We start from the raw sequence: 12,211 nt of genomic DNA on the forward strand, positions 1-12,211 counted from the left end.
TAAGTGGCAGGAGATTCTTGCTATTGCTAAACAAGGCCAATTTTCAGTTGCATGGGTTGCATCCCACCAAGAAGATGGCAATCCTGCAAGTCAGTGGAACAATAAAGCTGATGAACTAGCCAGGATTGCTCCACTGAGACAGGGAGAACCAGACAGTGAAAACTGGGAGAGACTTATGGAGTGGTTGCATGTAAAAAGAGGACATACTGGTGCTTTTGATCTTTACCGTGAGGCCCAAGCCCGTGGCTGGCCTGTTACTAGGGAACAATGTCGCACTTGCATTTCTGCCTGTGAACTATGCCGCACCCGCTTAGACAAGCACCCTTTGCAGGATGCCCCTCTCCATTTAAGGGAAGGGAAACATATATGGGAAACATGGCAAATTGATTACATTGGCCCCTTCAGAAAATCTGAAGGCAAACAATATGTATTAGTAGGGGTAGAAGTAATCTCTGGCCTACTACAAGCTGAATCCTTTCCTCGAGCAACAGGGGAAAACACTGTAAAAGCTCTAAAGAAATGGTTTAGTATTCTCCCAAAACCTAGTTCTATCCAATCAGACAATGGCTCCCATTTCACTGCAGGGGTAGTACAAGAATGGGCCAGAGATGAAGGCATTAGCTGGATCTTTCACACTCCCTACTATCCTCAAGCTAATGGTATTGTGGAACGATCCAATGGCCTCCTTAAGAAATTCCTGAAACCAGAAAAACCCAATTGGACCACCCGCACTTCTGATGCAGTCAGAAGAGTTAATGATCGCTGGGGAATTAATGGCTGTCCTCGACTTAATGCCTTCTGTCCCAGGGCCCCTCCACTGTTGCCTATTACTTTTGACCCAGATGCAGATAAGCAAGGGAAACCTTCTTATCTCCCTGGCCAGCCTGTGTTAGTTGACCTGCCTAATGTGGGGCCAGTTCCCCTGACCCTTACAGAGCCTCTTAATAAGTATGCATGGAAAGCTAAGGATGTCCGGGAAAAGGAATATAAAATTAACACTCGCTGGATTATCCCTTCATTTTAACCATATTAACAAAAGCCCAAAAGGGCAAGCCGATGTCTTGTTTTATTTTACAGAAGATCTCCGAGGGACCCTGACTGAACACAGAAGAGCCAAATCATTGGTGCTTTGGTGATTGCCTCTTCAACACCTGAGCCAAATGTCATTTTTGTTATTTCTGTGTTTGTCATATATTTCAATTTCTGTAGCAATTGGCTATCCTCCTCAAAACTTCGGGGATGGGGGGGGGTGGCATAAAAACTCTTTTCTCCAACTGGCTGAACAAGTGGCAAATGTCTATAACCTGACTAACTGTTGGGTCTGTGGAGGACCTATGGGACTTGAAACCTGGCCATGGGTTTCAACTCCTATTGCCCCTAAATGGCTGGCAAGTAACTACAGTGGAATTAACCACACTACCCACTGGGAAATTGAGAATACATCTCCATGGCCAATTCAGTATCCCTCCATGGGAATTTATTGTCTGAATCGTACTCAGCCAGGTGGTATCTACGTTGGAACAAGTAATTGCACTTGGACTTATCGTAAAATGGCTTATGAAACAGGACCCCATTTACACAGCCCCATAGTGTATCAGTGGGGGTGGTACAATCGATCAGGGTTGGGACAAGGGTTCTCTCACTTTTGGTCCTCCACCAACAACACCCTGTTTACTGAAGCTGGGGGTATGAAATGTACCTGGAGGCCTGATGCTGGGGCTTGGAGGTGTAAGTGGTGTAGGAATGAGAGTGATACTGGTCACGGCTGGAACTGTAATGTGGCCGGACATCCTTTTGGACCTTTCAACACCACATACTTTCAAGCTAAGGAACATGTGAATAAACTGGCTGATGAATGGGATGGACCCTTTGAAAATGGATCAGTAGCACTGAAAGGACATTACTGGATTTGTGGCCATTATGCATATAAACAACTACCTGCAAATTGGACTGGGGTGTGTTATGTGGGGGCAATCCGCCCACTATTCTTCCTACTTGCGGGAGATGATGGCAATGAATTAGGTATCAAGGTATATGATGATCTTAAACGACAGCGGAGGTCTATTGATACCTCCCTAACAAGTGGTAGTGGCCAGACTTGGGGCAAAGATGATTGGCCCCCTCAACGTATAATCAAATACTATGGGCCAGCTACCTGGAATCCCAGTGAAATAATTAATGGTGCTCGAGAACCCATTTATAACCTGAACCGTATTATCAGATTGCAGGCAGTCCTTGAAATCATTACTAATGAAACGGCTTATGCGCTTGACCTCCTTGCAGATCAAGCCACACAGATGCGGACAGCAATTCTCCAACATCGTATGGTTCTTGATTACTTGCTAGCTGAAGAAGGTGGTGTTTGTGGCAAGTTGAACGATTCCAATTGTTGTCTGAAGATTGATGATAACGGTGAAATTGTTAAACAAATTGCCCAGGGTATAAGGAAAATAGCCCATGTTCCTGTCCAAACCTGGAAAAACCTAGACACTGAGCTCTTTTCCTGGCTTCCAGGTGGCCCATGGGTGAAACGTATTCTGTTTTATCTACTGTGTGTTGTTGCAACTCTTATGTTTGTTCCTTGTATGATTCCATGTTTTATTCAACTTATACAGCATGTGGTATCCTCTATGTACTTTGTAACTGCTTCAACTGATGAAGAAGTAGTCCAACAAATCAGGGCAACATTTGTAACCAAGCCCAAAAGATCCCTTATAGAAATTGTGTAACATTTAATTCCCCCATATCACCTATCCCTCTTTTCCCTTATGCTTACCTTTCTTTTTTTTCCCCACCACCGTGAATGGTCATTTGCGCATCAGTTTCAAGCAACCTTTGAGCCACGGGGTGGTGTGAAAGACAGAACTGGTTTCCTTTTTTTTTTTGTCTCAAAGCTTGCTTCATGAGGCCTTCCTGATGATAAGACTCTGACTGACAACTGATCAGTATCCTGGAGGGCGGATGGTGGGCGTCAATGTGCCATAGTGTTTCTGCTTACAATTGCAAGGGTAAACAGAAACAGGAAGAGCAGTCTTTCTCGGGGGTGCTGCTCGAAGGAGCGGACCACTGCAGAAGGCGATAACGCTTGTGTCCGGCAACAGAGACCCCCTCTTCCTTCCTTGCTGGCTCATCCGTGGCCAGGAATATCACAAAAGCTTTTTGTAAATCACCTTTCAAGAAGTGTTTGCCTGTTTGTTCAGAAGTTTGGTATTTCCACCCCAAAAAAAATGCTGAGCTGCAATTCTCAGACTTTGAAGAGGAAAATTCCCGCCAAACGGGGGATAAAAGGCCCTCACTAAACTGGGGACTTTGGAGACAAACTCCCGAAGACACCTCTGACGGAGAATTCCCTGAGGGGAAAACTTCGTCGGAAGAACCCCCGGGACCGGCTTGCTGCGGAGCTCCCTGGCTGTCTCCCGTCCCCCGCGGTGATCAGACGAGTTCCTGAGATCAACGAACCTACTGTGTACCTCGCTGGACCCACGGTGGTGACTATCTCTTTTGCTCTCTGCAAAGACTCCTTGCTTATATTTCCTACTTTCCCTATCGCCTACCTTCCCTTCCCCGTCTCCCTAAAAACGCCTAGGACGTTAATAAACTGGTTGGACCAACATTTGAACCGTTGCTTCTTAATCTCACGCCGGGTATACACATATTAAAGAACCTTGCCTCCCTCCTACAAATTGGAGCGAGACAATTCCTTCATGTTGAAAACACTGCACTGTGCTTAAGCTTCAGCATATGTTCCAGTAAGCACAGTTCCATTAATTCTAGGGGAGTGGGTGAATTAAGCATAGATCTGAAGGCTCCCTTTGCTCAGTGTAGAGATGGAAGGACTAATGGAGATCTGACTTGATATTTTCCCTTCTAGGATGGGAAGGAGCTCTGTCAAAGTAAAAAAGTGGGCATTACTTCCCAGGGAAATAAGAGAAGTCTCATTATTCACAAGTGTGAATATGAAGATCAGGGAACATCCACATGCTGAGCAGCCTAAGACAAGACATCAGCTACCCTAAAGGTTCATTTTATGTTTAACTGAAAGAGCAAATAAATCCTCTTGTGGTATTTTGCACCACGGGAAGAAATGCTTCATGGGCAGTTTGGGCATTTCTTGGTTAGTCCTTTTGGATACCTTTCTCTTTCTTCTTTATGCTCAAGACAGATTTTCCCTCCATGTGTTGCATTGGTTAAACCCCAGTTTGTAGCTCATCATTGGGCTCTGAAGCATCAGACTTGTTACTGAACACACGGGTCTGCTGTGCCCTGGTAGATGCCACCTTCCCAAGGGACGTATGAAAGGATGCTTTTTTCTGATTTCCTACTAGATGCTGTCCTCATGTGGCCACTTGGGTTCAGTGTTAGCATGAACATGAACATGTGTCCTGTCCCATGACTTTGGTGAACTCTCATTTTCTCTCTCATTCTGCAACCAGGTTGGGTTGCTGTTTCAGTACTGGCTGTTTTATGTAGCCATTCCATTTGTTCTGGTTTACGTTCTTTTTTATTTTCTTTTTTTCAGGCATCATTTCTATACAGTAGACAAAGCCAGCCTATTACATTTGATTTACAGTTTTTAGCTTTTGCTGGTAAGCATTTCAGCTCTCAGGCAGTTTTACCAACAGCTTTGAAGAGCTGAAATGAACCAGCCTGGACACGATGGTCTGCTTTTGTTGGTGTAATGAATTTATGAAGTTAAACTGATTGACCCCATAAGGTTTTACAGTGTATGACTCACGTCTGGCAGAGTTATCACAGCAATGAGTTTATATACTTAGCATTTCAGGAGGCAAATGGTTGGGGATACTCTTTCATTTGCTTGCGTCTCAGAGTGAATCACTAGTATGTGAACCATCCTTCATCTCCTTTGTATTGCTTTTGTGTGTGTCTGTGTGTGGTTTCCCCTGTGAATTTCATTCTTTCCAGTTATATGTAAGTTCTCTTTTGAGCAGTGAAATTAGATGTTCCATCATCAGTCATAATGGTAAAGCTGAGTTGCCATGTTATCTGTGTCCTTTCTGTCTGGCGTCTCAATAACTGCTGCCCCACCACAATATCTGCCTAATACTTCAGCTCCATGGATGCCTCCTTGTGCAAACTGAGAGCCTTTATTTGGTGTGCATAGATCTGGGCTTACATCTGTGCTGGTAAATGCACTAGTGCATGGGCTAAGCAGTCCTGCCTCCTGTGCTGTGGGCATTGAGATGGGGCTCCTACAAGCTGCCCATTGCAAGATATTTAGAAACTAATTGCTGCGGAGGTTTCCATCCTCTTTTCAGACTAACTAAAATTTGGTTAGTGGGATCAAAACAGAAGGGGCAGGGAGGGAGAGCTGACCAAGGACTACTGATGGAACAACTATGAATCCTTGGTTCCTCAGGATTCCCTGCATCAGCAGTTGGCAACAGGAGTAAGGGGGCTCAGGAGGACACTGTGGAGTAGTGTGAAAAATGAGCGAAGAGAGTTACTAATTGATGCCTCTTGGAAAGTAGTCCAAGAGTGGTCCTCTTCCTAAACTCTCCTCTTGTGTGTGGTTTTATCTTTATGAGGTGTTCATAACAAGTGATGTGTAGATCTCCCTTATCTCATAATGTCTTTTCCTGCCTGCAGTGAATATGCAGGATACTGGATCATATACCAGCTTCTTTGAATTACTGCTCATGTCAGGAGATAAAATCTGCCTATTCTTTGAACTAACACTGGCGAGGGTTAGTTATTCTGGCTACCGAGAGAATGACACAGCAGATTAAACTCTTTCATTTCCTTCTTTGTCAAATGCCTTTTCATCTAACTGTGTGTCCCATAGAAATTCAGAGCAGTGTTGGCTGAGGGAAGTGGAAATATTTATCTCCTGTGTGTATCTGCCACCCTATTTAGACATGCTGGCAGAGCGCAGAGATTGGAGGAGTTGGATTAGGCAGTAGTTTCCCTATTGCTCACAGAACCACTTTTTCTGTGGTCTCCCAGCTACCCTGTGCCCAGTGGCCTATGCAAGATGGAGCGGAAAAGGCTCATTTTATGAACAAACAGGAACCTTTCTGGTCAGATTAATACCTGTGCTCTTTTAGAGAGATTTAGATACTAGAGATTTTAGGTACTGGAATAGGCTCCCCAGAAAGGTGGTTGAATCACCATCCCTGGTTGTGTTTAAGAGCCTTTTGGATGTGGTACTCAGGGATATGATTTAGTGTAGGGTTTTTAGAGTTAGGGTACTGGTTAGGCTGCGGTTGGACTTGATGATCTTCAATGTCTTTTCCAACCTGGGTAAATCTATGATTCTATGCAGGAACTCTTCTCCTGAGGTTAATCCAAGTTGTATCCAGGCCCTTCAGAAGGAAAGGGATATAGCAGCACAGAAATATGGCCTGATTCTGACATAACTAAATGCAGACCTGGAGAGTTAAAAGGGATTGTGTGATGTTCAAAGGATTTTGAAGCAAAGATGTCCCCTAGGTAAGATTTGTGGCTGACATTCCCCATACATTGTTTGTAGGCACACAAGCTAAGGAGAGACTAGTGATGAGCATGCAGAGAAGCCAATGGTTCAGACAGGTTTGTAGTGACACAACACTGTAGAGTTCTGTCTAGTTCTCCTTGGCATAGTTTGGAAAATAAAGATGAGGTAATTGGTGGTAACCAATATGGCTTCATCAAGGTCAAGCCATGTCTGACAAACTTGGTGGCCTTTCATGATGGAGTAACAGCATCAGTGGATAATGGGAGAGCAACTGACATCATCTACTTGGACTTGTGCAGAGCATTTGATCCCGTCCTGCATGACATCCTGGTCACCAAACTGGAGAAAAATGATTTTGATGGATGGACCAGTTGCAGGATAGGGAACTGTCTGGATGGTCACACTCAGAGAGCTGCAGTCAATAGCTCAGTGTCCAGGTGGAGGGTGGTGTTGGGACCAGTGTTATTTAACATTTTTGTAGGCAACATGGAGAGTGGAATCAAATGCAGCCTCAGCAAGTTTGCAGATGACACCAAGCTGAGCGGTGCTGTTGATGTGCTAGAGGGAAGGGATGCTACTCAGAGGGACCTGGACAGGCTGGAGAGGTGGGCCCTTGGCAGCCTCATGAACTTGAGTGTGGCCAAGTACAAGGCCCTGCACCTGGGTCAGGGCAATCCCAAGCACAGGCACAGGCTTAGAGGAGAATGATTTGAGAGAAGCCTTGACCCTGAGGAGAAGAGTTGGTGTGGAGGGAGGTGTCCCTGCCTATAGCAGGGGGACTGGAACTAAATGACCTTAAAGATTCAGTCAGTTCTATTGTTTTTCTACCCTTAATTTTGCTTGAAAGGTTTTAGAATAAATGAGATTCTGGTTTCCATGAAAACTGTTTGCAGGGAGCTCCATTGTAGCTAGTAGGTCTGTCTTTAAGTTCAAGGGCAATAATGCATTGACTGTGTTGAAGAGAGAAATGACTCAGGAATGGATGATGGTTTAGAATAAAACATAATCCTACTTATTTTCTATGCAAATATGTGTAAGGAAAAGATGCTGCACTCAGTTCTGGAAATACCCTGACAAATATATCTCTACTGTTTCACAGCTGGAGATATCAAGATTGTTAAAGCACTGGAAGATGTGGAAGTGAATGAATATGGGAGTGCATCTTTTGTCTGTGAGATTTCACACGATGAGGTTCAGACCCAGTGGTACAAAGAGGACAACAAGCTGAAGGCTGATGACAACATCAGAATGCAACAAGATGGTAGGGTGTAAGCGGGGGGTCTTTCTCCTGAGTGGGGGGTGGGTTGGAGATCAAGCATATAAGACATCTGAAATGAAGTGAAGAGGGTTCAGAAGCGAGTTCCCCTTTTGTTTTGGGACTGAGGTTTAGGTGGAACAAGTGACATGGTGGGATGCTTAGTGTGGGAAGTGTGATGCTATCCCACCATCCCACACTGCTGGGAGCAGGTAGGAAATGAGTGCGGTTATTTCCAAAGTGGGGGTGAACAGGGCAGTCAGTTCACCTCTCCAAAGAGGTTTTGTCTGACAGTGAATGTGATCCTTCTGTATCAGATACTTTGAATTTGACGGTGGCCGCATTTGATCAGTCCTTGTAGAAGCCATGTTTAGATTCTGCTTTGGTCTGCTCCATTTCCAGTTCAAAGTTGTTGGACACTAAATGAGACAGCTGCATCTCAGTAAAAGATGTGTTTGAATAGCTGTGATGTGCTTACTATTCAGATTTACAGAGCTGAGGTTTTGTCCTTGGCTATAGCAAAGAAGTCAAATCAGGTGAAATTAATTGTATTTCTGAAGTAGACAAGTTTAAGTTTGGTAGCACCTAAATTTGGTGCGGTTTGTCATTGATTTCATCTGAAAGAAACTTGCAGGCTTTTTATCTGCTGTTGTCCCCAGCGTAAGATTATCCATTCACATCCTAAAGTACTTGTTATATTTTCAACTCACTCTTATTTGAATAAAAGCCTCAACAATTGGGAGCAATTTAATAAGCACAGAACAAGAGCTGGACCTTGCATTTGGTAGATACTGTACAGTATTACTTCATAGAAATGTAGTCAATGGCATTCCCTATAGACAATCGTTTGTTTTATCTTTAGAGTCGTTCAAAGAACCATTGTGAACTTGACATTAATTGGAATGGAATACACGCAAGAGACTTTCCTCTTCTTCCAATTGTCCTCATCCTTTCTTCTCTTCCACCCCTGCTTTGCAGATTACCATATAGAAATCACCAGGAAGTTGGAGGACAAGACAGCTTTGGAACGTCATTCTGTCATCCTGTCCTGTGACTTCAGGCCTTCTCCAAAGGTTGTGAAATGGTTCAAGGGCCGCACACCCATCGAGCCCTCTGAGAAGTACAAGATCAAGAGGGATAAGCATTCAGTAGAGCTCAGAATTCTGAAGCTGAAGCCCGATGATGCTGGTGTGTACAAGTGCAAGGCAGGAATTGCAGAGACTGAGGCCACGCTGACAGCTGAAGGTATGAGCAGGGAGGGTGGCCTCTTCCATGTCCTATTTCACCTCAGATTTCTCTTCTTGAGGTTGACTTCTGCCGTTCTCTCCTGCTAACTTTATACATGTATTATCTTCACATAGATGATTACACAAAGATCATCTAGTCCAACCATTCTACCACATCCCAGTATGATTTATAGTAACAGTGGTAACAGTTCACCTTGTTTCCCCACAGCCCGCAATGTAGAAGTAACGAAGCACCTGCAGGATGTAGAAATTGAAGAAGAGAGCTCTGCTGTCTTCTCCTGCGAGCTGTCCCATAATGACGAGGACGTGGAATGGTTCCTGAATGGCAACCTCCTTTACACCAACAATTACAATGACATCAAGAACGTTGGCAATTGCTGCACACTGACAATGAAGCAGGTTAAGCCTGAGGATGCTGGCACAGTGACAGTGAAGTCAGACAAGGTGTCAGAAAGCGCACCTGAAGGTGATAGGTGGGTCTGATCACACCCCTCCTGGATGTAAGAGATGCTAAGGAGCTCCAGTTCATTCTATTGTGCAGCAGTCCTGCTTCTAAAGCTGACCTCTCTGGGGTGACAAGTCATCAGAGGCTTTCTTTCAGTGGAAGGTTCCATTGCAGCAGATATCAAGGAAGGAGGATGGTTTTGGTGTCCTGCCAAAGCATTCCATTGCTTTTTATCATCATTTTACTTAACACAAGGAGAGTTACAGGAGCAATTTCTTTTACTGCTTCAGTAACATGCAGTGTCAATGCTGTTGTCTCCAAGGATTTATGACTGAAGGAGAGATCATTCAGTGTGTGTTTTGCCTCTGGGATGACTAATGACCAGGCTGTGAGCAACCTGATCTAGCTGTGAATGTCCCTTTTTATTGCAGGGGAGCTGGGCTAGATGGCCTTTAAGGGTCTCTTCCAATTCTAAGGAACTTGTGCCTGAAGTGCAGAAGTGGATGAATTATACCACTTCTTCATATCCTCCCCATGATTACAGAGGAAATACAACAAAACAACATGCATGGTCTTACTGTTGTCATTTGCTTGAATACGAAGACGTCTCTTTTTTATGGTTGAGATTTTTGTTGATATGGGTCAGGAGGAACTCACACTTTTTAGCTTTCTCAATAGGCAAAAAGTTCCAGTTGCTGCAAGCCACCGAGGTAACCAATAGAGGGGCCCTGATCCCCCTTGTGCCATCGGGATGCTCTGGCACGGGATGTGCCTCAAATTCAAAGCTCCTTCCCACCTCCCAAGGAAAAGCAAAGCAACTCAAGCATCTCCAGCAAAGCTGCCCAGCAGACAGCAGGGAATGCAAACAGCTTCTGGCTGCTCCCCTGCACTCCTGTCCTAAGTAAGTGACCCCTCGAGGACTGGATGGGAAATCAGTGCATGACACACGTGAGTGTGCACAGCATTGTGCAAAGCAGTGGGGATCCATGTGTGTGTGTGTGTGTATTTGTGCATGGATGGTGTTGTACACACATTTGTGTCCATGAGTGTACAAACCAGTGGTGTTGCTCAGGTGTGTGTAGGTCTGTGGGTATGTGTGCAAGGACGAGCATGCACATATATGTACGTGCACAGGGGTGTGCAGAGTGTTGGAGCTGCACAAGGACATTGTGGTACCGGTGTGTGCGTGCACTTTGGGAGTGAAAGGAAGGGGTTACACATGTGTGAGTGTGTGTGCGCACAGGGCTGCACTAAGGGATGTGGTTGTGTGAGTGTGTGTGAGCACATAGATAGTGCGTGGATGCGGTGGCACAAATGTGTGCTTGCACAGGGCTGTGCTGAGGAGTTGGGCTGCACACAGGTGCACACAAAGGGATGTTTGAACCCTTTGCCCCTAAGAACAGTTTTCCAGTGTCTCTCGTCCAAGAATTCTTTGAACAGCCTGCAGCTGACTCTCCTGAAGCTCAGGGTCCTGACTTTGCTTTTTGCCAGGCCCGCATTCCTTGAGATGAGGAACTCTAGGAGGGCATGGTCACTACAGCCCTGACCACCTCCAGTCTTAACCCCTGCTGTGCAGCATGTCCAGTAATGCTTCCCTTCACAGAATCACAGAATCACAGAATCACAGAATTACCCGGGTTGGAAGGGACCTCAAGGATCATGTAGTTCCAACCCCCCTGCCTAGCAGGGCCACCAAACATACACATTTACTAGATCAGGTTGCCCAGGGCCCTGTCCAACCTGGTCTTGAACACCTCCAAGGACGGGGCATCCACAACCTCACTGGGCAGCCTGTTCCAGGACCTAACCACCCTTCTAGTAAAGAACTTTCCCCTAACATCCAACCTAAATCTTCCCTCCTTCAACTTAAAACCATTTCCCCTAGTCCTGCTATTATCAGCCCTTTCGAAGAGTTTACTCCCCTCCTGGGAGTAAGTTCCCTTCAGGTATTGAAAGGCTGCAATGAGGTCACCTCGCAACCTTCTCTTCTCCAGGCTGAACAAACCCAACTCCCTCAGCCTGTCCTCATAGGGGAGGTGCTCCAGCCCCCTGATCATCTTTGTGGCCCTCCTCTGGACCCTTTCCAAAATTTCCATATCTTTTTTGTACTGAGGGCTCCACACCTGGACACAGTACTCCAGATGGGGCCTCACAAGAGCAGAGTAGAGAGGGACGATCACCTCCCTATCCCTGCTGACCACCCCTCTCCTGATGGAGCCCAGGATCCCATTTGCTTTCCGGGCTGCCAGAGCGTACTGCTGGCTCATGTTAAGTTTCTCATCTATCAGGACCCCTAGGTCTTTTTCAGCCGAGCTGCTCTCAAGGACAACTCCTCCCAGCCTGTACAGGTGCCTGGGGTTCTTCCGGCCCAAGTGCAAAACCTTGCACTTTGCCGTGTTGAACCTCATTAGGTTCACCCGAGCCCAGCTTTCCAGCCTGTCAAGGTCCCTCTGAATGGCATCTGTTCCCTCCACCGTATTGACTGCACCACTCAGCTTGGTGTCATCAGCAAACTTGCTGAGGGTGCACTCCATTCCCTCATCGATGTCATTAATAAAGATGTTAAAGAGCACCGGTCCCAAGACAGACCCTTGAGGGACGCCGCTCGTTACCGGCCTCCACCTGGACATAGAGCCATTGACCACCACCCTCTGTCTGCGGCCTTTCAACCAATTGCTTATCCATCTAGTTGTCCACCCATCAAATCCACCTCCCTCCAATTTGGAGATGAGGATGTGATGGGGGACCATGTCAAAGGCCTTGCTCAGGTCCAGGTAAATGACATCGGTCGCCTTCCCTTCATCCACCAA

The 12,211-nt window shown here is 45.8% G+C and overlaps 1 protein-coding gene across 1 annotated transcript in view; it reads left to right on the top strand.

The window, feature by feature from the left end:
* Positions 1-1,688: 1,688 nt before the first annotated feature.
* LOC146752752 (obscurin-like) overlaps positions 1,689-12,211 on the top strand; it is a 199,329-nt gene continuing 188,806 nt past the window's right edge. The window contains exon 1 of the mRNA XM_085531270.1: positions 1,689-2,439. Within this exon, the coding sequence (XP_085387396.1) occupies positions 1,689-2,439 (751 nt within the window). The remainder of the gene's footprint in view (positions 2,440-12,211) is intronic.

The sequence above is a fragment of the Coturnix japonica genome, unplaced genomic scaffold (assembly GCF_054131305.1).
Source record: "Coturnix japonica strain WE unplaced genomic scaffold, WE-NBRP24 Scf041, whole genome shotgun sequence".
NCBI lineage: Eukaryota > Metazoa > Chordata > Aves > Galliformes > Phasianidae > Coturnix > Coturnix japonica.